At 31.0% G+C, this 26,680-nt stretch overlaps 2 protein-coding genes across 4 annotated transcripts in view; both read left to right on the forward strand.

Moving 5' to 3' along the window:
• The window catches only part of LOC141454872 (glutathione S-transferase-like), a 108,789-nt gene extending 91,219 nt beyond the window's left edge, over positions 1-17,570 (forward strand). Inside the window, exons 4-5 of the mRNA XM_074129541.1 lie at positions 11,987-12,129; positions 13,204-17,570. Of these exons, the coding sequence (XP_073985642.1) occupies positions 11,987-12,129; positions 13,204-13,371 (311 nt within the window). The 3' untranslated portion in view covers positions 13,372-17,570. The remainder of the gene's footprint in view (positions 1-11,986; positions 12,130-13,203) is intronic.
• A 2,247-nt stretch (positions 17,571-19,817) lies between these two features.
• Positions 19,818-23,708, forward strand: LOC141454858 (fas apoptotic inhibitory molecule 1). Of its 3 annotated transcripts, none has more exons than XM_074129507.1 (5): positions 19,818-19,959; positions 20,754-20,994; positions 21,076-21,289; positions 21,410-21,459; positions 22,443-23,708. In XM_074129507.1, the coding sequence occupies exons 2-5, from the start codon at positions 20,881-20,883 to the stop codon at positions 22,593-22,595; spliced, it is 531 nt and encodes a 176-aa protein (XP_073985608.1). In that variant the 5' UTR covers positions 19,818-19,959; positions 20,754-20,880; the 3' UTR covers positions 22,596-23,708. The 3 variants fall into 3 exon arrangements, with proteins under 3 accessions (XP_073985608.1, XP_073985606.1, XP_073985607.1); XM_074129505.1 differs by having other exon boundaries at positions 19,855-19,959; positions 20,834-20,994; XM_074129506.1 differs by having other exon boundaries at positions 19,883-20,100.
• Positions 23,709-26,680: the final 2,972 nt, after the last annotated feature.

Genomic DNA, 26,680 nt, shown 5'->3' on the forward strand with positions numbered 1-26,680 from the left:
AGAAGGTTAAAATTTAGTGGTTTTCAAAAACGTTCAAATTTCAAACTCTTATATCTCTGTAAACACTTATGAGAATTCAATGATTTCTTTACCGAAATGTAGAGAAATGTTAGCTGTATAACTGGCATAAATCGCATTGTTTTAGTATTAATAGTTATTGAGATATAGAAGGTTAAAATTTAGTGGTTTTCAAATACGTTCAAATTTCAAACTCTTATATCTCTGTAAACACTTATGAGAATTCAATGATTTCTTTACCGAAATGTAGAGAAATGTTAGCTGTATAACTGGCATAAATCGCATTGTTTTAGTATTAATAGTTATTGAGATATGGAAGCTTACATTTTCGTGGTTTACAAATACGTTCAAATTTCAAACTCTTATATCTCTGTAAACACTTATGAGAATTCAATGATTTCTTTACCGAAATGTAGAGAAATGTTAGCTGTATAACTGGCATAAATCGCATTGTTTTAGTATTAATAGTTATTGAGATATGGAAGCTTACATTTTCGTGGTTTACAAATACGTTCAAATTTCAAACTCTTATATCTCTGTAAACACTTATGAGAATTCAATGATTTCTTTTCCGAAATGTAGAGAAATGTTAGCTGTATAACTGGCATAAATCGCATTGTTTTAGTATTAATAGTTATTGAGATATAGAAGGTTAAAATTTAGTGGTTTTCAAATACGTTCAAATTTCAAACTCTTATATCTCTGTAAACACCTATGAGAATTCAATGATTTCTTTACCGAAATGTAGAGAAATGTTAGCTGTGTAACTGGCATAAATCGCATTGTTTTAGTATTAATAGTTATTGAGATATGGAAGCTTACATTTTTGTGGTTTACAAATACGTTCAAATTTCAAACTCTTATATCTCTATAAATACTTATGAGAATTCAATGATTTCTTTACCGAAATGTAGAGAAATGTTAGCTGTATAACTGGCATAAATCGCATTGTTTTAGTATTAATAGTTATTGAGATATGGAAGCTTACATTTTCGTGGTTTACAAATACGTTCAAATTTCAAACTCTTATATCTCTGTAAACACTTATGAGAATTCAATGATTTCTTTACCGAAATGTAGAGAAATGTTAGCTGTATAACTGGCATAAATCGCATTGTTTTAGTATTAATAGTTATTGAGATATAGAAGGTTAAAATTTAGTGGTTTTCAAAAACGTTCAAATTTCAAACTCTTATATCTCTGTAAACACTTATGAGAATTCAATGATTTCTTTACCGAAATGTAGAGAAATGTTAGCTGTATAACTGGCATAAATCGCATTGTTTTAGTATTAATAGTTATTGAGATATAGAAGGTTAAAATTTAGTGGTTTTCAAATACGTTCAAATTTCAAACTCTTATATCTCTGTAAACACTTATGAGAATTCAATGATTTCTTTACCGAAATGTAGAGAAATGTTAGCTGTATAACTGGCATAAATCGCATTGTTTTAGTATTAATAGTTATTGAGATATGGAAGCTTACATTTTTGTGGTTTACAAATACGTTCAAATTTCAAACTCTTATATCTCTGTAAACACTTATGAGAATTCAATGATTTCTTTACCGAAATGTAGAGAAATGTTAGCTGTATAACTGGCATAAATCGCATTGTTTTAGTATTAATAGTTATTGAGATATAGAAGGTTAAAATTTAGTGGTTTTCAAAAACGTTCAAATTTCAAACTCTTATATCTCTGTAAACACTTATGAGAATTCAATGATTTCTTTACCGAAATGTAGAGAAATGTTAGCTGTATAACTGGCATAAATCGCATTGTTTTAGTATTAATAGTTATTGAGATATAGAAGGTTAAAATTTAGTGGTTTTCAAATACGTTCAAATTTCAAACTCTTATATCTCTGTAAACACTTATGAGAATTCAATGATTTCTTTACCGAAATGTAGAGAAATGTTAGCTGTATAACTGGCATAAATCGCATTGTTTTAGTATTAATAGTTATTGAGATATGGAAGCTTACATTTTCGTGGTTTACAAATACGTTCAAATTTCAAACTCTTATATCTCTGTAAACACTTATGAGAATTCAATGATTTCTTTACCGAAATGTAGAGAAATGTTAGCTGTATAACTGGCATAAATCGCATTGTTTTAGTATTAATAGTTATTGAGATATGGAAGCTTACATTTTCGTGGTTTACAAATACGTTCAAATTTCAAACTCTTATATCTCTGTAAACACTTATGAGAATTCAATGATTTCTTTTCCGAAATGTAGAGAAATGTTAGCTGTATAACTGGCATAAATCGCATTGTTTTAGTATTAATAGTTATTGAGATATAGAAGGTTAAAATTTAGTGGTTTTCAAATACGTTCAAATTTCAAACTCTTATATCTCTGTAAACACCTATGAGAATTCAATGATTTCTTTACCGAAATGTAGAGAAATGTTAGCTGTGTAACTGGCATAAATCGCATTGTTTTAGTATTAATAGTTATTGAGATATGGAAGCTTACATTTTTGTGGTTTACAAATACGTTCAAATTTCAAACTCTTATATCTCTATAAATACTTATGAGAATTCAATGATTTCTTTACCGAAATGTAGAGAAATGTTAGCTGTATAACTGGCATAAATCGCATTGTTTTAGTATTAATAGTTATTGAGATATGGAAGCTTACATTTTCGTGGTTTACAAATACGTTCAAATTTCAAACTCTTATATCTCTGTAAACACTTATGAGAATTCAATGATTTCTTTACCGAAATGTAGAGAAATGTTAGCTGTATAACTGGCATAAATCGCATTGTTTTAGTATTAATAGTTATTGAGATATAGAAGGTTAAAATTTAGTGGTTTTCAAAAACGTTCAAATTTCAAACTCTTATATCTCTGTAAACACTTATGAGAATTCAATGATTTCTTTACCGAAATGTAGAGAAATGTTAGCTGTATAACTGGCATAAATCGCATTGTTTTAGTATTAATAGTTATTGAGATATAGAAGGTTAAAATTTAGTGGTTTTCAAATACGTTCAAATTTCAAACTCTTATATCTCTGTAAACACTTATGAGAATTCAATGATTTCTTTACCGAAATGTAGAGAAATGTTAGCTGTATAACTGGCATAAATCGCATTGTTTTAGTATTAATAGTTATTGAGATATGGAAGCTTACATTTTTGTGGTTTACAAATACGTTCAAATTTCAAACTCTTATATCTCTATAAATACTTATGAGAATTCAATGATTTCTTTACCGAAATATAGAGAAATGTTAGCTGTATAACTGGCATAAATCGCATTGTTTTAGTATTAATAGTTATTGAGATATGGAAGCTTACATTTTCGTGGTTTACAAATACGTTCAAATTTCAAACTCTTATATCTCTGTAAACACTTATGAGAATTCAATGATTTCTTTACCGAAATGTAGAGAAATGTTAGCTGTATAACTGGCATAAATCGCATTGTTTTAGTATTAATAGTTATTGAGATATTGAAGGTTAAAATTTAGTGGTTTTCAAAAACGTTCAAATTTCAAACTCTTATATCTCTGTAAACACTTATGAGAATTCAATGATTTCTTTACCGAAATGTAGAGAAATGTTAGCTGTATAACTGGCATAAATCGCATTGTTTTAGTATTAATAGTTATTGAGATATAGAAGGTTAAAATTTAGTGGTTTTCAAATACGTTCAAATTTCAAACTCTTATATCTCTGTAAACACTTATGAGAATTCAATGATTTCTTTACCGAAATGTAGAGAAATGTTAGCTGTGTAACTGGCATAAATCGCATTGTTTTAGTATTAATAGTTATTGAGATATGGAAGCTTACATTTTTGTGGTTTACAAATACGTTCAAATTTCAAACTCTTATATCTCTATAAATACTTATGAGAATTCAATGATTTCTTTACCGAAATGTAGAGAAATGTTAGCTGTATAACTGGCATAAATCGCATTGTTTTAGTATTAATAGTTATTGAGATATGGAAGCTTACATTTTCGTTTTTTACAAATACGTTCAAATTTCAAACTCTTATATCTCTGTAAACACTTATGAGAATTCAATGATTTCTTTACCGAAATGTAGAGAAATGTTAGCTGTATAACTGGCATAAATCGCATTGTTTTAGTATTAATAGTTATTGAGATATAGAAGGTTAAAATTTAGTGGTTTTCAAAAACGTTCAAATTTCAAACTCTTATATCTCTGTAAACACTTATGAGAATTCAATGATTTCTTTACCGAAATGTAGAGAAATGTTAGCTGTATAACTGGCATAAATCGCATTGTTTTAGTATTAATAGTTATTGAGATATAGAAGGTTAAAATTTAGTGGTTTTCAAATACGTTCAAATTTCAAACTCTTATATCTCTGTAAACACTTATGAGAATTCAATGATTTCTTTACCGAAATGTAGAGAAATGTTAGCTGTATAGCTGGCATAAATCGCATTGTTTTAGTATTAATAGTTATTGAGATATGGAAGCTTACATTTTTGTGGTTTACAAATACGTTCAAATTTCAAACTCTTATATCTCTATAAATACTTATGAGAATTCAATGATTTCTTTACCGAAATATAGAGAAATGTTAGCTGTATAACTGGCATAAATCGCATTGTTTTAGTATTAATAGTTATTGAGATATGGAAGCTTACATTTTCGTGGTTTACAAATACGTTCAAATTTCAAACTCTTATATCTCTGTAAACACTTATGAGAATTCAATGATTTCTTTACCGAAATGTAGAGAAATGTTAGCTGTATAACTGGCATAAATCGCATTGTTTTAGTATTAATAGTTATTGAGATATGGAAGCTTACATTTTCGTGGTTTACAAATACGTTCAAATTTCAAACTCTTATATCTCTGTAAACACTTATGAGAATTCAATGATTTCTTTTCCGAAATGTAGAGAAATGTTAGCTGTATAACTGGCATAAATCGCATTGTTTTAGTATTAATAGTTATTGAGATATAGAAGGTTAAAATTTAGTGGTTTTCAAATACGTTCAAATTTCAAACTCTTATATCTCTGTAAACACCTATGAGAATTCAATGATTTCTTTACCGAAATGTAGAGAAATGTTAGCTGTGTAACTGGCATAAATCGCATTGTTTTAGTATTAATAGTTATTGAGATATGGAAGCTTACATTTTTGTGGTTTACAAATACGTTCAAATTTCAAACTCTTATATCTCTATAAATACTTATGAGAATTCAATGATTTCTTTACCGAAATGTAGAGAAATGTTAGCTGTATAACTGGCATAAATCGCATTGTTTTAGTATTAATAGTTATTGAGATATGGAAGCTTACATTTTCGTGGTTTACAAATACGTTCAAATTTCAAACTCATATCTCTGTAAACACTTATGAGAATTCAATGATTTCTTTACCGAAATGTAGAGAAATGTTAGCTGTATAACTGGCATAAATCGCATTGTTTTAGTATTAATAGTTATTGAGATATAGAAGGTTAAAATTTAGTGGTTTTCAAAAACGTTCAAATTTCAAACTCTTATATCTCTGTAAACACTTATGAGAATTCAATGATTTCTTTACCGAAATGTAGAGAAATGTTAGCTGTATAACTGGCATAAATCGCATTGTTTTAGTATTAATAGTTATTGAGATATAGAAGGTTAAAATTTAGTGGTTTTCAAATACGTTCAAATTTCAAACTCTTATATCTCTGTAAACACTTATGAGAATTCAATGATTTCTTTACCGAAATGTAGAGAAATGTTAGCTGTATAACTGGCATAAATCGCATTGTTTTAGTATTAATAGTTATTGAGATATGGAAGCTTACATTTTTGTGGTTTACAAATACGTTCAAATTTCAAACTCTTATATCTCTATAAATACTTATGAGAATTCAATGATTTCTTTACCGAAATATAGAGAAATGTTAGCTGTATAACTGGCATAAATCGCATTGTTTTAGTATTAATAGTTATTGAGATATGGAAGCTTACATTTTCGTGGTTTACAAATACGTTCAAATTTCAAACTCTTATATCTCTGTAAACACTTATGAGAATTCAATGATTTCTTTACCGAAATGTAGAGAAATGTTAGCTGTATAACTGGCATAAATCGCATTGTTTTAGTATTAATAGTTATTGAGATATGGAAGCTTACATTTTCGTGGTTTACAAATACGTTCAAATTTCAAACTCTTATATCTCTGTAAACACTTATGAGAATTCAATGATTTCTTTTCCGAAATGTAGAGAAATGTTAGCTGTATAACTGGCATAAATCGCATTGTTTTAGTATTAATAGTTATTGAGATATAGAAGGTTAAAATTTAGTGGTTTTCAAATACGTTCAAATTTCAAACTCTTATATCTCTGTAAACACCTATGAGAATTCAATGATTTCTTTACCGAAATGTAGAGAAATGTTAGCTGTGTAACTGGCATAAATCGCATTGTTTTAGTATTAATAGTTATTGAGATATGGAAGCTTACATTTTTGTGGTTTACAAATACGTTCAAATTTCAAACTCTTATATCTCTATAAATACTTATGAGAATTCAATGATTTCTTTACCGAAATGTAGAGAAATGTTAGCTGTATAACTGGCATAAATCGCATTGTTTTAGTATTAATAGTTATTGAGATATAGAAGGTTAAAATTTAGTGGTTTTCAAATACGTTCAAATTTCAAACTCTTATATCTCTGTAAACACTTATGAGAATTCAATGATTTCTTTACCGAAATGTAGAGAAATGTTAGCTGTATAACTGGCATAAATCGCATTGTTTTAGTATTAATAGTTATTGAGATATGGAAGCTTACATTTTTGTGGTTTACAAATACGTTCAAATTTCAAACTCTTATATCTCTGTAAACACTTATGAGAATTCAATGATTTCTTTTCCGAAATGTAGAGAAATGTTAGCTGTATAACTGGCATAAATCGCATTGTTTTAGTATTAATAGTTATTGAGATATGGAAGCTTACATTTTCGTGGTTTACAAATACGTTCAAATTTCTAACCTTTATATCTCTCTTACTATTCAACAGAATTCAATTATTGTTTACCAAATTGTACAGAAAAGTTAGCTGTATAAGTGATATAAATTACAATGTTTTAGTGATAATAGTTATTGAGATATGGAAGCTTAAATTGTGAGGAAATTTTTTTGGAGATGAAGTAGTTTGGTACTTTATTTGGTGAGTACATCCCCCGGAGTCTAAGTGCAGTTAGTTTTTCTATTTAGGTTAAATTTTCAACAGAATAAACAAAAACAAAAATCAAAAAAGTTGACAATTGGCTTTAAATAGGTAGGTATCACTCATGGTTTGGTCTGTGGTGCTCAATAATATTGACATGTCATCAGAGTTTTTTGTATTATTTCGAAAGGGGGGGGGGCGCCAAATGGCTTGTATCAAGTGAAAACAAGGTTTTAGATTGAAATGTTATTTTTTAAGTCTTTTTCTTACATAATCATAAATATAAACACGTTTTGTTTAGCAGGAATCCAAGGTTCCAAGCATCCTTATCACAGTTAATTCCAGACTTGTATGTTGAATCGATAAAAATCGATTGTGTGCGATTTGTCGATCGATATATCGTCCGATAAACAAGGAAATGCATTGGCCAATACTCATATCGATTAATGATTGGCTACAGCCTGAAACTATGATTATTTACTAAAAAAAATACTACATTTTTTCTGTGAATTTTTTTTTTATTATTGTTTCTAGAATACTGACACATAGACATAATTAGTATGTCAAAATAGGCAAGTATGACGTCATATCGCTACAGTGAGGTTATCCAATCTTGTAGTCATACATTTACATATGATTACTAATTTTCAAATTATTTCATTTTCCTGGCTGGTTTAGCGACGCACATACAGACCATAGTTACTGTCACCAGGCAAATGAAAAAGGTTTTGCCTACATGTTAAATATTTTATTTTCGTGTTTTCCCTGGAAATATCGAGGTTCCCTGAATTAGGGAAAGAGTTTTTCTTTCTTTTTTTTTTTTAATTTAATGTGTGAATGAACAAAAATTTAAAAAAATAAAAATAAAATTTGCAGGGAGCTGAAGCTTTATATTTAATTTGTAGGTTAAGTAATTGTAACCTGGCCATAGAATCCCTTCACCGAAAGTGCCACTTTATTGCTGAAAACGTCTTTAAAAAAAAGTCAAAAATTTTTTTTTTCAATATTTGGGAGGGGGCGGAATTTTGGCATTTAGAGGGATAAGTTAAATGGTTCACCTCATCATCACCAAATCATCACCCCCAACAAACCCCTTTTTTTTAATATCAAGGCGATCGCAAATCGTTAATATGCGATGATTGTAAATATTTCCTCTCAGGCCAGAACGAGATAAAAGAACACTGTAACGAGTATGCTGGTTGCAATAGTTAGTATGCAGCTACTTCATCATTTTGATTGCTAGCACCTTGTACCTTAATCTAGAATTCTGAATGAGAAACATCTAAAATATTCAAGAAACATTTCTGTACCAAAGAAGTGTGCAGATTCCATTATTCTTCTATACGGTTCATTTAATCTATTCATATAAATTGTATGATGATCTTGAATGCTTCTTTCCGGTAGAAAATACAAATCTGATCGACAAAATTTTCTTCTCTCTTGGAAACATCCGGTCGCAGCTAGTTACCAGACAGACAGTAAAAACCACTCAGATGGTTTAAAATGGTATAGTATTTCCGGTGTGTGAACTCAATATGAACAATTGGACACGATTGCAAAACTTCCTGTTTGTTTGTACAGTTATAGAGGAAGTATAAAATTTGCGTAAACTTCTCTCTAGGAATACCATTTCCATTTATGATGAATCGATAAATATCGATTGTGTGCGATTTGTCGATCGTTTATATTTTAGCTAAATGTTTGGCTAAAATTGCGAATTTAAAGTAAATCCATAAAGCCTTAATGGATTTTTCACGAATATGACTTCTATGATTCGCATGAACTCGTCTTGCTTGACAAAACACTCAAGACTTACAACTCTATCCACATTAAGAACTCTAAGAAATATCAAAATCTTGATGGATTATATGTTGAGTAAAGTACAGTAAATCGCCTATTTTTTCAGGCAGGGCTTAACGTCCAACTACCTAAGGTGTCATGGACGGAGGCGACTAGCAAACATACTTTACTATAAATTTCTTTTATTAACCATTAAATAAAATCCAAGGCCTAAGACCGGGGGAATCGAACCCATTACCACAATGCTTATTAGCTTCGCAGGTCTTATATGTTGATTATTACCTCCTTCCACATCATCATCATCACTGCTCAGGCAATCAGAACTCCTTTGAACATGAACAGCGCAGTCACTGTTAGAAGTTACTCTGGACTGTACTCCATCTGCACCACCTGCTGGTGTCATTAAGTTCCAGGTCTATTCATAAGCAAGGTCTATTGTTATGACGTGTAGCCTATTTGATGCTCATGCCAAAGCAAGAGATCTACTATTTAATGATATTTTATCAAGAAAATTAAGCTCTTTATAAATACTTTGATCTGTCCATTAGGCTTTAATGTAATTTGTTTGAAAACAAACAAAGCTCCCTCGTATTTTCCTTTAAATGAAATTAATTTACATGGGACTCGATCTGTAATTTACAATAAATTGATGAAAATGTTTTTCTCCACAAAATTAATTCCACAAAGGTGATCAGTTTGGGAATATTGGGCGCATTTAGCCATAAAGAGAGAGAGGTTTGATAAACGCTATTAGGGCGTTTAATTAATTCAGAGGAAATCTAGTTATAATCTATACGTGTTTATAACCTTCTCATTGGATAACAAGACTGGGAAAGAGCGCGTCAATAGAATAATTACAGCTGTTCAATTTAATGAAAAATTAGTCGTTAATGTTTTTCTTTAATCCTGAATCCCTTTTGCACAAAATATCTCTTCACAGTTTAAATATTGTTCTTATTGATTTAATTTTCTAGTTGATCAAATTTACTTTTCTTCAATTTCTTTATAGGATTATTTAACAGAGAAAGTATTACCTTTAATTTATCAAATTACCTTTCAAATAAAGAGTCATTGTCTGTTTCCATTAAAAATTAAGAATAAATTCTGTTTTGAAATTCTCACATAACTTCCTTTACAATGTTCCTGCATTAGCTATGAGGTTAGCATACTGGACTCCCACGCGGAGGTCCCGGGTTCGAATCCAGCAGCTGACCCTTAGATTTTCTCTTCCTAGGAGCTTCTTACAGCTCACTGTCCGGTGATGGACAGTGTTGTCTGTAACGAGAGAACACTGTCCGGAGGCCGGCAGTGCACTGGAAAAAGCTCCGGGCGCTAATGACCTCAGCTGTTGATGCGCCAAAAAAAAAAAAAAAAAAAAAAAAAAAAAAAAAAAAAATGTTCCTGCAGAGACCTCGTCACAGCTGTTTCGTAAACAATGGATTTTACTAAAACTCCTTAAACCATGGTTTCGCCATTGACAGGTCAAGATAAACGAATAAAAAGAAAAAAACAAAACAAAATCAAACACGTAGTATTATTTCCGGCCAATTCTCCTCGCAGAATTGGGCGCCGATGGCCCTGAGATCAATTAACTACACGTCCTTATGTTAGCCAGTGTGTAGTCTAGCCAAGACTACCAACACTGGTAGTTTCTCGCTCCTAACGAGGGTCAAATTTGTTGCAAAAAAAATACAAATTTTACAATAAAACCTTAGAGCATTGTAGTTAGTTTTGTTCACGCTAGATTAATTTTAGTTTTGAAAACGTTTCCTTCTACATTTCTTTAACTACACGATATACATCGGATGCAGTATCTAGTTTCAAGGAGGATAGCTCACTAAATCAAAGTAAAATTGAGGAAGTAACGTACAGAGACAATAGATAACTAAATATTAGGGGTCGCTACAAGTTTATCCATGAAAGCCCGGCTGGTCATTACTAGGCTAGGTTGGCCAGAATAGCCTGGAGGTTGGCTCACTGAGTCGGCAGTAATACTCTCAAAGCTAGCTAGGGGTGTGACAACTTAAAGTGCGAACTTAAGATGGCCTCCAGCACTAAGTTCTTCCCCCCCCCCCCACTTAGATAAACCGTATCACAATGGGCTTAAGTTAATAGGATACCACTTAATCCTTCGGGCAGTTTTTCACTTTCCCTAGAAAGTGCTGAGATCGAATTAAAGGTTTGATGTTTACGTAATTAAAATTTCCTAATACTTCGAATTTGTACTTACAAAAAAAAAATTGAAGCTCAGGGCACCAATGACCTTAGATGTTGAGCGCCTTAAATTTAAAATGTATGTATCTAATATATAAATTAATTATTAAACAGACTTTAATAAATACAGTTTTAAATTTAAAATTATAAGTCAGCGATATCTTTCAAACACGAATGGAATTTGAGATACCCTTGTGTAACCTAAGAGAAACCTTCTTACACTAGCTTGACTTGTCTTGAGGTGCGGTGATGTTTACATAATTTAATTAATAGATAGTAAGGAATATTTTTCTAGAAATCTCTTGTGTTGGAAATTAGTAGATAACTTACTTAAAATTTACAAGAACACAGCAGTAGCAACTTAAACAACAGTAAGATTTCGTGCTACTGTTAGTTGGGAAAACAATTGTAAGTACGTAAATATTAGTACAAAAACATTAAATTTTAGTCTTTCTAAGCAATTTTGTTGCTTAATTTGCACACATAAAGTTTAAGTTAATCAAATATTCCAAATTCAATAACTTACATCTTCAACGTGTAGCATTTTCATCTAAGTTGGACTCCGTGGGTGAAAACTGTATTTCTACACTCGTAGAATAAATAACTATTCTCTAAATTTGTTTTGGTCAACTTGGTTGATTTCCTAAATGACTAGTTGTGCTTTTTTAAAGTAAAGATATTAACCGAACACTTCGATTGTTGAGAAACTTTCGGCAGTTGTTTTATTTTTTTCTTTTAATCTTTAATTTCCATTTTTTGTTCTTATTTTGCATGGCTAGTACTGTGGCAGTATCGTACCGAGGATGACCCCATCAAGAAGGAGGAGAGGAAAGCTAACCTGATGAAAGAAGTAATCCCTTACTACCTGAAAAGATTTGAACGAATTGTTAAAGAGAATAATGGTTTTGCAGTTGGTGAATCGGTCAGTATCTGCCTTGTTCTCTGGGAAGGGTATATATTTTTAAAATATTGTTTAGATAGATAATAAAGATGTATAGGTAATAGGTAATAAAGTATACTTTTTACTGATTATGAACAGCTTAATTTTAATGACAGTATTAGAGTAAAGAGAATGGTGAATAAGAAAAGTTAAAGCTAGATTTTACAGAATTAATTAAAAACCCCGCTGATTTGAGTACTCCATAACTTTGGTAAATATATTTTACACAATTTAATTTATTTTTCTTCAATTTGGTTCTTGATTTTCTCGTGTAATCTACATCCCCATCACTCATATTCGGAATTCGAAGTCTACTTCCAAGGCGCATCTTGATGATACAACCGTCGTTTTTTTGGCATTGGCTTCCGCCATTCAGCCAGCATCATCTAGGTGCTTATCACTAGAATATCACTCACTCTCCATTCTTTGCTTATAAATACATTCGCTTCACACATTCATCCCTCTACTATATACAACTATTTACATACAAACTTACAACTAATGGATGGATCAGTACTCTATATTCCTGCCATCCTTATAGCTTAACCTGAATTAAAATCACAGGAATCCTTCTCTAATCATTTTCTTCCATTCATTCTAATCGGCTATAACTTTTAAATACATTCATATTTCTTACCTAGCACTGCTACAGATGGTGGAGAATATTAAGTCTTCGTAGCGAAAGGGTGCATCTAAATACCTGTATATGTCGTCAAACATGTACTTGATCTTTTGTCAGTTAAATCGAAGAACCTGCTTTTTTGGTTATCTTTAGGAGTATTATTCAGTCTAATACTGCACTTCTTGGCGGCTGAATTATTAACTACATCATCAGCATATGCTGTTCGATGCGTCAGTCTGTAATGTAGGTGATATTCGGGGTGGCTTCGCAACCTAACAAACTGCTTTATCCCGGGGTAGTTAAAGTAATATTGGGTATAATGGAGACACCGAGTCCAATTCTGGACCATACTCTTTCTTGTAATTCCACACTGAGCATTTCAAAAATATTGTGTTCATTTTTCTGTGTATATTTCTTTCTTTTCTTTTTTCCAGGTCACTTGGGCTGACTTTGCTTTTGCAGTTTCTTTGGAAAATTTTGAATTAATTTTTGGTAATGGATCATTAGAGCCGTATCCAAATTTAAGAGCTCTGAAAAATATGGTCTTCTCTTTGCCAAATATTAAAGCATGGTTGGAACGAAGACCCAAAACTGAATTCTAAACAAATAATAAATTACAATAAAGAATATATATATTACGCCAGGTGGTAAAAAGTAAATTGGCGCATCGTTAAAATAACAAGCTGCCAGAAATTTTATTTTTAAATATCTGAGTTTTAAAAAATAAAAAACTAAAAAGTAGAATGCACAAAATGAAAAGCTTTTTATAAAGTTAAAAAGGAAAATCCAATAAACAAAAAGGAAACAAAGGCTGAATTTTTCTTTTATTTATTACAAAAGGTATATTTGATTTGTTTTGTAAATGACAATGAAATAAAAAATTAATTCATTTTTTAATACATATAATTCATTATTTTGGCAAATATTATTCAATTTATATTTTATATATTATTTTGAAAATCATTGAACTACCAAAGTTCGTGAACAGAAAATATATGTCAATATAATTATCAAAAATATATCAAATAATTTATTTTAATTTGAGTTTAGAAAGTCCATGTTTGTATTTTTTTAATTATTTTCCTTAGGATATGTTTAATGTACTATATATTGAATTGTATCTGCCGTCTCATTTAAGCTTAACCATAAACCAACATTAGAATTCATCAAATACAAACAATTATCTATTAAATAAACTAAATTCATGAAAATAAGTAAAACATCAGTATTTCCTTCATGATTAAATGTTTTGTTCTGTTTTTTAAAATGTTATTAGATGGCCTATTAATTTTCTTATATAAAGAAAGAAAAACACAACTTGAAAGGCATAATTTCACACAAATTTAATGTTGACTTTAAATAAGTTTGTTTTCAAATTTTCGGAGGAATATGCAGGTTTTGATGAATGAATTCTTCGGTATTATCTAAAATACTAGGACTCTCTTTAATTTTGTTCGTTGGTTGAAAATAAGTTGCATTTAATGATAAAAGAATTCACTATTTTATTTTTGACAGAATAAATATGTTTTAGCTAGCATTTTGAAAAATTTCAATTGATTATACAGAAATCTATTTGGACATAGAAAAATATAAATAATCTACTTCTATTTTAAGCAAATAGATTCCTTCATGCATCTGTTTTTGATTTTATTAAACATCTACATTTAGGGATAAAATAATTGATATTGTGGACCTGGCTGCTTAAATATTTATACCCTAAATTATTTAGTTTTGTAGATTTTTTTTTTTTTTTTGAAAGGTGCTTTAACAAATGAGATCATAGGCCCCCACACAGCTTTTTAGTGCACAGTTGGGGGTCTGGACAATGATCTCTACTTAGAGAAGAGAAAATCTAAGGGCTGGCAGTTGGAATTCAAGCAGAACTAACTGACAGAACTTGACTTGTACAAAAAAAAGCAGACTTCCAGCTAAAGCAACCGCGTAGTTATCATTGAGTTCGAAATCTTTGGAATCACCTCTTGTACTAAGTCAAGTATCATAGGTGGTAAAGGAAAGCCCTAATTAGGCTTAATAGCCTAAATGATCCTGCAGATTCTGCCTGAAAGCAGATTGGATAATTTATATTGGATGTGGAAGCTGTAAGAGAATATTTATATCCTGTCAGAAACATCATCTCTCTAACTTATACATATATTTTCATAAACAATGGGAATAACGTCAGAGGAAACAGCTCAGGTGAAACAATTAATTTAGTAAATGTGCTGTATTCAAACATTCCCATACTGTGGCCCCAGTTTCAGTTATAAAATTAAGGATTAAAAATGTAGGCAAAGCAACATTTTTAACAAAAGTTGAAACTCAAAAGAGTAATTTAGCAAAATGTATATTTATTGTGCAAGGTAAATGTATATTTTTGTTTCTAAAATAAACTCGACAGATCTAGGTGTACGTTAATTCTAGCATTAGCAGTGCAGCTGTTTAAAATTAACACTTCAAAAGGGAAATTTATTCATTCAAAAGAAGCCTGCGCAATAGGATGCGATTAAAGTGTAGAGTGTAGGGTTAGTGCAAACCTGGCCAGCCAGTAGTTAGTTGGGCGAACCTGCAGATGGTAACTTGCTCATAGCAATAATTGAGCTACTATCTTAGGCGATAGATCTGCTTTTCAAGAAAAGATTTTCCCCGCTTTATTAAAGTAAACTCTAATGAAAACAAATTAAATACTTAATCAATCCGGGCAAGAACGAAATCATTGAGTGAATCGATGAATAATAGTCCAAATTTTAGTAATATTCAATTACATGGCAATTTATTGCAGTAAAAGCGTTGGCTTAATAATAAGACAAAAAAAGAAGAAAGGTTAAACTAACCTTCAATTCCTTGTAGGTTATAATTTATAAACTCTCTCTCGTGACCATGAGCCGTTTTCTGTTTTAAAATCTTGAAAACTTTTTTGTTTTAATTCTTTTTTAATATGAAAATAAAATATATATTTTTATTTAGTGAGGAAAAAAAAAGTGATAATAATGAGGTGAGAACACTCTATAACTTTCTCTTTGCTACCATTCTCAAAATTGTGGAAATTTTCTGTAGCTTAATTTAACTGCATTCCTGTTGATCTTTTTTTCGTTTTCGTTTCTTTTTACAAAAGATTTATTTGGTGTATAGTTAAAATTATGTAGAACTTCCACTAGTTTTCTTCAATACTTCATTCATGACACTCGATCACTTGATCTGCCACTGAAGAACCATAAACACTTTCACTGTGGTAGTATTGCCAACAAAACTAAGAAAAATCATCTAATCAAGTCAGGGTATATTGTAACAATATTTAGGGCTAATCAGAATTTGCATAATGCTTGTAGAGTTTATAAATTCAAGAAAAGAATAATAATAGTAATGTTATAACCAAATATAATCAATGTTAAATGTAAAATATATTATGTATATGTTAAATAAATGTATATTGTGTAAGAAAAAAAATACATAAAAACAAGATATATATTTTTATGTGTCAAACTGTAGTTTATAAAGGATTATCAAGAAGTTAATTTTTTGTAAAGGTAAGCTTCTTAAGATTAATTAAAGAGTTTATATTTAAAAATATATAATATAAATAAAATTGTGAATAGTGTTTGTATAAAAATAACATGCCCTAAAAAAAAGAGAGTATATGTTTTGTAGTGCTGTTAGATTATATTTTGTGTAAATTTAGTAAAAGTGAAATAAAAAAAAACAAAAATGCACCACTATTTTGGCTATAAAAATTTTGTTTAATCAGGTACAACAGTATCGATTGAAAAGTACAGTTCGATTTAGGAATTTATTATAGAGAACTACAGGTGTTGAAAAGCAGGCGATTTTCCAATTAGACTTTTTTTCTAGAGATGTTCACCAGTAAAGTTTAAAAAAAATGGTCAAATTTAACGAATTTGTAACCTTTCATGTGGAGTGAAAGAATGACTACCTATATCCATTGTATTTTAAATTAATAAGGGGAACTTAATCGCTGATGTGAAAGAATACTTGTTTGGAGTACTTTTTGTTTCTAAGTGAAGCACCAGTACCATCCGCTTTAATCTTTTAGTTTTCTTTTAGTCAGCGAGTTCAACTGTCAAAAGTCCTCACAATGCACACATTGGAACATGTTACGCATAATTCACGTGCAAACTTTCAATATTTTTTCACATAGTCTTTTACCTTTACATTGATTTTCTTTCTTGGTTGTCCACAATTTTGCTGGCGAACTAGGAATTACTATTTTAAAAAAAGCAATTGTTGAACATTTTTCATCATAAGTAAGAATGCCATTCAGCCGGATGAGCTGCTCGAAAATCTCTTGCCATTACTGGAACTAGTCTGTCACTTGATAACTATTTTGTGATTAGCCTTGGCAACTTTAGGTAAATAAATATACCATTTGTACCTTACGTTACCATAACCATTTATACTTAATTAGACCCAATGCGAAGGTAACCTCAAATTGGCAAGTATCACTGAAAAACTAGCTTCTCCACTTTCAACTTAAACAAAGACAACCCATTTATTTATTTTTTAAAAAAAAAAGTTTAATGTAATCTTATCAAACAGGTATTTTATCGAAGTACAATTAATAACACTTAAAGCAATCTATTGAATCTGATAACCAAGATAATGGTTAAAATCTCCGAGATTTTTTTAAAAAAAAAAAAACAATTTAGGAAGTCTGCTGTAAAAATTCAATTTATTCTTATACATGAAATTGACACAATAATGAAATAGATTTATAACAAATCGTAAATAAATGTTAATTATTGTAAAAACAAGAACTACTCGTATTACTTTGGTGATTCATGAGGCATAAAGTTTTTTTTTTTTTTTAAATCAACATGTGTATCAAATGTGTTCACTTAGTTCAATAAATAAAATTTTAAAAGAAGCTATTTTCGTGTTTTTTTTTACTTCCTGAAGTTTATTTGTTAATCTATCTAGGATCTAGAAGTGTGTTCCTATATAAGTAGAAACCAGGGCTTCAATGTTACAAACATTTTCCAAATAATAAATCTACTGAGATGTTCTATGGGTACCTAAATAAATTTTAGAGACGATAAGTACTTGAAAGAACTATTTCCAACTTTGCGCACGTTGATTTCAATTACAGAGTTTTAATAACAAAAATTAGACGAATCTTACGTCATTTTTTATATTAATTACAAATTGGATATCATTAGGGCATGGGTTTTCATGATCATTTTTTGTAGCAGATATCTAGAGTATTGTTAACTTCAATAGTTAAATTATTATTCTTAAAGTTTCATAGTGGTATTAAATTACACAATTTTTACCTTTGTTTTACGAGATTTTTACATATTGTTAGTTTTTTATCCATACGCTTATTACCTGGCAAACACCATAAATTGTACTTGTATCGTTTCTAAAACCTTCAAACTTCTAAATTGGAATAAATGGTAACAAATTATCATGATCTTATAAACACAATAGTCCAGCATGAAATTATTAACTGACCGCAAGTACAAGTCCATGTTACCTAGTGGCAGAACATAGAACTAACAAGTGTAAATACTACAAAATAGTACATAGTACTGCCGCTAGGTGATAAGTGCGCATGTATTGCTGGCATTGACTGCCATCTAATTACATATAAACAAATTTTGTATGGGATAAGACGTCAGTATGACAAATAATGCACTTTAATGGAACATTAAATGCATATCTGTAGAACGTTAAAGCACATTCGTTGAATATTAATGCACAATAATGGCCATTGTCACATTATTAGTGCAAATTAATGGACATTTATGCACTTTAATTAAATGTTTTGAAACATTAGTGCACTACTAATGAATTTCTTCGGCTTGAAGTAACCGAGAATTTTATTTGTATTATACATATATGGGAAAACAGAAAATAATTAACATTTATCAATGTAGCAACCTAAACAGTATCCTGAAACCGAAAAAGTTTTTTTTTTTTACAAAATGTGTTTTAATGGGTTTTTGATGTGACCGTGTGGGTTAGTGTGAACCACTTATACTAAAAACGGAAAATCCCACAAAGTTCAAAATCGATATTTCGGCCAGATGCCAACAGAGGACGGAAAGTTGTAAGAAGCTCCTAGGTAGAGAAATCTAAAGGCCATCAGCTGGACTCGAATCTAAGGTCTTGACACTGGAATCCAGCATTGGCTAATCACATATCCCATTGCATATTCATATATTTATAAGTTGTACTATGGGATAGGTTCCCTGCAACGTTTCCATTCAATGTTTTACAATCTTTATAATGTTACTTAGTATTAAATGTAAACATCGTCGGATGAAAATTTACGTTCAGAGCGATTAAGTCGTATGAGTGTTCACAGCGTATTTTTCATTTTATTATTTATTTATTTACTTTTCTACTTGTTAATTAAATTATTATTGTATAAATGATAATATAATCATAACAGATTATATAATATAAATAACTGATATTTATTGTTATTTTCTTTAATTGTTTTCATCATTACTAATTTAAACTATTTATAAATTTCAGCTAATTAATATGTTAATCATCTAATTATTATTGAAATATTGCAATATTGTATTCTTCCATAACGAAGCATTTTAATTGGGATTCAATAATCTGGTTTTATAGTCAAAGGGGAATGTCTCCTACATCATAACTACCCTACCGTATTTGATAAATCCAACGCAATAAATGGTACTTAATTTTCATTTTTAAACATTACAACTTCATCACCATACATTTATTACATGCAAACAGAATATGATACAGATTTTCTTTTTCGTGAAAATTACAAACATCATTATCATTTTCATCAGTTTTGCCGGGGAACGTTTTGACGTAGATGGACAAGTTCCAACTGAAGATCGTTAAGTGATGATAGATAGATAGATTTATGCAAACCATCATTGATGTTTGGTAAGCATGGAATCAACAAAACAAACCATGTACATTAAACCTAACCAAAATATTACATATTTTCCCGTTTTATAAATAAATTTTAATTCTCGTAGGCATTTCTGAGCTGTTCGTTTTCAAATTGGCTTAAATAAACCAAAAATAATTTTCAAACGTTTACATATAATTAGCCTGAAATTAAATTTTCCTATTAAAAAAGAATCAGCGCTAGAGGCGTGTGGCAGAATGGAGAAGTAGTTACTGATGAGCGAGCACCGCTCTGTTACTGATTCACCAGCAAATGAATCCTGAGATAATATTATTCGGTGGGTAAAAGCAGTACATTACATTCAACCGAGTCAATCAAAATTGGAGCGCACCACGTGATTATTCCACCTGTCTGTATGTTGTTGTTGTTATTTCATGGACGCACTGTACACAACTATGGGTTGAACTTCACAAGTTACGTTTGTACACATGCTTATCTAGTAAACTATGTAGCATTCACTCAAAGTACTTGAGCACTAGATGATCAGAACATATCAAAAATCTGTTACCTATTTGCCCATTAATTAATTTTCTATATGCTTTATGCCAGCGATTTCCAGCTGTCTATTTTAAAGGAGAATATTATTGATTTCTGCTTGGCCTTGAAGTACTCTACAATGTCCAGCCACTGTTTAGCAAAAATATGTTCTAGAATAAACATCCGCACGGCTTTGTCTTACCAATTTAATTATTTATATTTATCTTCAATCAATAATCAGCTGCAAAGTCAAAGCAGTCGAAGCCAGTAAATCGAATTAATAACAAATATGAATGCCATGATGGCACGCCAGTTTGCTTCGTGCCAAAATATAAAGGTACGAAGCAGAGGTGGTCAACCAGAGCGCCGCATGTATAATAAACAAATAATACCAATAACAAATAAAATAAAGTAATAAAAGAGACGTATGCTTTGAATCGATTTATCCATTGAAAAAAGCAGCCGATGAGTGAATCGTTAGAAATTGGTCATATTCCTTTTTAGTTATTTTAAGATACAGTTTAGGGTTTTTGTAAACATATATTTTTTTTTCTATCTATTTGGTTAATTTTATTTTGTCTTCTTTTTATGCAGTGAATAATCCCGCTTAAGTCTGGAAACTAACTATAGAGTTAGTGATTAAAATAGAACATTCTGTTTACAAACATTTCCAGCGGGCAATTTACTTGGAATAAGCGACTGGCAGTACAGATTGCACACGATGAGTGGAGATGTTGTTGGAATATGGAAAGTACCTCTGCCCGATGGATTATACATCGTAGAATTCCAGCATGGTACTGCGACCGGTAAAAGAGTGGTCATCGTTAACGATAAAGTCAGTGATATGTTTTTAATTTGTTCTGTGCTTAATATGTTAATCATCATACTGCTTACTATTGCTTATCTTGTTGTCCAGGAAGTATTCAGATCTGACTGGATGTTCAAGCTGGTGGGCGATCAGGAATTTAAAATTGGTCAAGTTCCTTGTGTAATAAAAATTGAACCAATCTCTGGATTTTCTTACCAGTACTCCCTGGTGGTAGACGGTAAACCTTTAGAAGAGTTCACTAAGAGAAGATGCGACCGCGCGTGTACCTGGACAGTTGGCGGAGAGCATCGCGTGGTACTAGGTAAGATTAAGCAATCTCAACGATTCCATCAGTAACTTGAAATTTCTACTGTCAGTTCTAATCTAAATAATATTTTTTATTGTAGTGTTAAATAATTTTTTGTTCATTGATATGTTACAGAGAAAGATACCTTGGACATTTGGGTGGACGGCCAGAAGGTGGATGCTGCAGTAAGAATTTTAGTTTTCTATCCAACACCTTTATTGATTTAATTATACCTTAGAAAAAATCACATAAGATATATAAGGTTGTCACAAAAATCAAATATAACTAATCAAGCAAAAACTTCATGTCTCAGAGATTTGCCTGTCAAGCCGGTTGATGTTGAACTCTTGTGAAAACCGTTGGTTTTAACAATCGTTTAGATCGTAGTAACTTCTCTTTCTATTAGTAAATCCTTTTACGATGTTGCTGAAGTTTTTGATCTTTATTCTTTTAAATCCTTTGGTAAAAGATTTCCTAACCATGTGAGATTTGACTAATTTGTTAGGCTATATCTGTTTCGAATTGATTTCTGACTTAATTAGTGCCTTGCCTCCCTGGTTTAGCTTTCACCATCATTCCTTATAAGAAGCACTTGAATATGAACAGAAAGGTAGGATAATTTTCCTTTAGAATTGGTCTGCAGAGTTTTCTTGTGCTGTTCTTTAAATAGTTCTTATTTGTTTCTTCCGCTGTTTGAAAATTATTTTTCAAATGCTTGCAGTTGCTCTCCAGAGTTGAATGACAAAAGCCACCTGAGACTCGAACAAGCCATTTTAACTAGATGGAGGGCAACAAGCCCCACTTCATGCCCGGTTTTTTTTCAATATATGTGTTACTTTATTGCTCTTAAGGAAAATTCCTTATTTAGCACCTTTTAACTCAGAAATATATAGAAATGCATAATCTTTCAGTGTGCTGTAAAGTTTACAATGTAATAAGTTAAAATGAATAATTAAAATCATTGAAAATTGTAATATAAAGATATTTATTTGTTAATTTATTAAATAAAGTGCAGCGTTCGATAGTTGGATTTGAGCAAGCTGTTTCTTAGGAGCGTTTGAATCAATGTCATTTACAGTTTGTGAAGCCAGAGCTTTAAATCTAGAAGATGGTTTCTATCTATAAGTTTTCACGAGAAGTAAGAACATAAATGATGCTTTGATTGCAGGGAGAATTCGTAGATGGCGGTACGGAGACCCACTTCACAATCGGAGAGAATGTGGCATGCATAAAAGCAGTGAGCAGTTTCAATCGGAAGGAAGGCCTCATCTATAGTCTAGTATGCCAGAACCAAGTGGTGCCGCCCGAATGGGAATGCTGATCACATTGACATCTCTATCGGCAAGTCTGGTTTGATAGATATTGAGGGCCAGCATTAACATAAGCATAGAATTTCATTTTTTGAACTCCCTAAATAGAGACTTAAAAGTATTTGCATTTCACAGCATTAATTTTAACGTGTTCAGGACGACATGTGAAACTGTTATATTACCTTCTTAGTTACGTACTGCTCTTGCCATATTAGCATCATCATTTTTTGGCGTCAAATCGTGTAAAAAACCAAATGTTTCCCTTAAGACCGAGAAAATTCGATTAAATGCAACATAGATAGACTAGTTACTACTCTACGCCACTGCAATCCAGAGGGTTTTTAATAACTGGACGAAATCGCACCCTTGCGGACAATCTCTGAACTTCAACAATCTCTCGTGCTATTTTTTTAACCGCCTAGGATAGTGTATACTTTTTTTTTTAACCGGCTCTAATTCGTTGATGTTTCATGCACCAACTTTGATTTGAGTAACAACCAGCAGTATTGGCGGCTATGAGAAGATTGTCGGGAACTTCACCGTAAATTCGCAGTCAGCTATTCTAGTACCTGGCGGAAATCAGGCCACAGATAATTCCTCACTTGCATTCGCAGAGAAGAACTATCTGAGCTGGTGAACAAAGGCTTTGATAGTGGATCCCAAGCCATTCTAGGATTCTAGGAAATGATGACAGCAGATTTGTTGGCAAAGTTAGATGCATTACTCCGCAACAGTAACTCTAGTAGTAACACTAACACTAGTTTCACACACAATGCAGTAAATAGATCAAGATTTTCTTTTAATACAATTCGAGGAATAAGCTTCTTCTTTATTATTGTAACCTTTCTTAATAGGGCTTATTTCTTTAATATGTAAATTACTTATTAAGTCCTATAAAAATGTATAAATTAATTTCTATCAATTAAATAAATCTTAATGTTATTTATAAAAAAAAAAAAACTTGATTCCTTTATAATTCTGCACTTGAATTCCCATTTTCATTGTTGATAAGTACGTTGCCATGACTACCGCAGGCGATATGACATATCATACATTGTAACAAATAAAGAATGTGCGTTGTTTATCTTAAATTTTATTAAATATGTTATATATTTTTTCAACAAGCTTAAATTTTTCTATATTAACTTTCTCTTAGTTTAAAATTCTTAGAAGCAACTAACTAAAATGAATTTTTGCAAGAAAGTATTTCAAATGAAAGATCCAAACTCACAAGTGTAAACCGAAGTTTATAGAAAATCGTCCTGCAAATGTTCTTGGGAGAACCAGTTTTCAAAGAAAAATTGCGAAAAGGTGTATTTTTTTTAACGAGATCAAACATTCCCTTGTTGGAAAAGGGCACCAACACGGCCGTTCAACATGAAAATCAAAACTGGACTTACAAGATTCGTTGTCTTACTAATGAGGATTGGATGAATATCAGAGGTTAGCTAAACCCAATTCTTAAAGAATTCCATCCCATAACACTTGTTGTAACACCTGTATGACAGTGAGTAGAAAACCAAAATAGTAGACCCAAAAACCTTCTCACCGCCAACTTTGATCATTCTCATAGTCTAAAACGGGACTAAGCACTAAACGTAATGAACTCTCGTTGATTCGTTAATAGATAATGGTTGACCACTGATGTCTATACAGGCATCAGTGTAGCATGGCTTCCCTCGTAAAGACGTTTGAATTATAACCTTCGGCATGGTCCTCTAAGATAGTTAACTGTCCTTTAGAACAACCTAATGTTAAGGCGTTAAGTCAATAGCCCAGGTAACAGCTAAAGATCGAAACCTCTACCAAGATTCATTTGTTGGGAATGACGATCTTCGTCACTAAAGGCGCCCACTTCCTTACAAACAAGATTTCACACTCAAAAGCACCTTCAGTGCACAAATAAGTTGGAGAAATTTCACAGAATAACCATATAAAAAATTGCAATATATCAGTTTATTCTTTTTTTACAAAATGGCATAAAATTACTCCCTATAACTACTAACAATCTATGGAGTCAGTGCCTCTGAAGGGCTGTTCGCTAAATGTGCACCAACAAAACATTGAACTCTAATAAAAATTAAGAGGTTTTGCATGACTTAACAACAAAAAGTTGACTTTTGTTATTCAGTTTTTGTTATGTTTTCCAATAAATTGATTTATCTCGCGTTGATAACGTTTTTTGCCTTGGAAATTTGAATTTTTTTAATTCCAGATTTGTTATATAATAATAAACTAATTAATATGCTTCCTGTTTTTGTTCCCATTTATGAGAGGGAATTCCATTTTGAATTTATTTAATTACTTTCAATTTAATTAATAATTTTCTAAATTTTAATATGGTTAAAAAATTATTATAGTTTTGTCTTCTACTAAAAGTTTCTTTTATTAGGTAAGGAAAGCACTAACCAGGTAAGATTCTATCAAATTTTTGATTTGGAGTTCTCACTTTAACCGAAAATCTCACCTGTTTTGAGGCCCCCCTAGATCCAAATTTTATACTTGGATTCCTTCCTTTTTCAGAGCACATGACTGCTCCCTAGCGAACTAAGTGACTATGATCTTCAACTTTCTATATCGTTGCGTTTCTCTACAATTATTTCAATTATTTTATTTATTTATTTATACAGCGTTCCATTTCAGTATGATGTGCGAACTCGTTTATGTTAAATGTCTTGATTAAATTTCCTTAATTTTAGACTTCATGCGGTGATATACTGAAATATTTGTTGGAGACATGGCAGCATTGATTGCAATATACCAATGTATATTTTTATTTATAAATGTAAAGTTTGTATATAAATAAATTATTGCTGTTCATTCTTTTTGGTGACTGATTCATAGTTTCAATAGGATGAAAAAATTAATGCCAGTTTTCAGTCGTGATACATTTATTCTGCCCAGCTTTCGACCTAGGGACTAGTCATCTTTAGGACTAATTTACATTGTAATATTTTACATCATTAAAGGGTTGATGTGTCTCCTGTCTGTTGTCTGTTCATGGACTGAGTGTCTACTCTATCTACTAGCCCTGAAGATGACCTAGTCTCTAGGTCGAAAGCCCAGCAGAATAAATGTATCACGACTGAAACTGGCATTTATTTTTTCATCCTATTGAAATAAATTATTATTATTAATATATGAAGATCTCAAGAAAGGTGTTACTAGGTTTGCTCTGCTGTGGATATTAAAGTCTATTAGGATCGCAACACACTTTGTGACTTAAGGCGAACAGTGCTTACAGTTTGATGCTGATTTGAACCTTTTGAGAAAACTGTTGGATACAGGGATTAGTTGTGAGAGGAAAACTGTGCTGTAAAAGACTTAAGATTTTCTTTTTCCGATTAACAATTATCATAATTTTCGCTACGAAGAAGTGTAATTAGAATGAAACAGTACGAAAAATCTGCACTAAATATTAAATAGATAAAGTTAGAACGGTTCATTTTGTAATGTTGAATAAGTACCATTTTAAAAAAGTTTATTTTTCAGGGAACTAAAAAAATATTCAATTGTTTAGTTCAATTTGTGAATATATATTATATTTCAAAAATTACTTTTTAGCATTAATGTAGTTAGTATGCACTACATCTGTAGTACAACCACTTGTCAACAGATAGCAAAGGCTGCAGTTTTTTTAAAAAAAAATTCAAAGATCTGAAGTCTCCAGAAGCATTTTTATAGAAAAATATTGTAAACAAAAGTCATAGATCCACACGTGTGTTATGAGCACATCAAGTTTAAAAGAAATTGTTGCAGCCATTTTTGTTTTTTAGAATATTATTAATAAAATGAAAAAATATCGATAGAGCAAAGTATCAATTCCAATAGGATCACTTGGTCCAAACCTTATAAGCAGCTCCCATGGTAGTACCGATTCGAAACATAAAAATAGTATAAAAAGGAAAAGCAGGAAAAATCTATAATAGGGAATAGGAAATAGAGGTTGAAGGCTGTGAAGAAGTGGCAAGGCCAGGAAAGGAGGATGATGTTCCTGAATCCAGATTTTTGTAGAAAAGAAGCAATGTATTGATGAAGTGTCCTGTTTGTTTGTTTTGTTCCTTTATCTGGGGTGAAACCTTATCCTTGTGAGAAA

The sequence above is a fragment of the Rhodnius prolixus genome, unplaced genomic scaffold (assembly GCF_049639745.1).
Source record: "Rhodnius prolixus isolate KJV_2025 unplaced genomic scaffold, Rpr scaffold_15, whole genome shotgun sequence".
In the NCBI taxonomy this organism is placed as follows: Eukaryota; Metazoa; Arthropoda; class Insecta; order Hemiptera; family Reduviidae; genus Rhodnius; species Rhodnius prolixus.

What these genes read in the sequence shown, in the direction of transcription:
- LOC141454858 (XM_074129505.1), top strand. Translation starts at nt 19,935, where the DNA reads ATGAATCCTGAGATAATATTATTCG. An exon ending in TCCTGAGATAATATTATTCG is followed by an intron (nt 19,960 to 20,833) that starts GTGGGTAAAAGC and finishes AAACATTTCCAG; the next exon opens with CGGGCAATTTACTTGGAATA. An exon ending in GCCAGAAGGTGGATGCTGCA is followed by an intron (nt 21,460 to 22,442) that starts GTAAGAATTTTA and finishes CTTTGATTGCAG; the next exon opens with GGAGAATTCGTAGATGGCGG.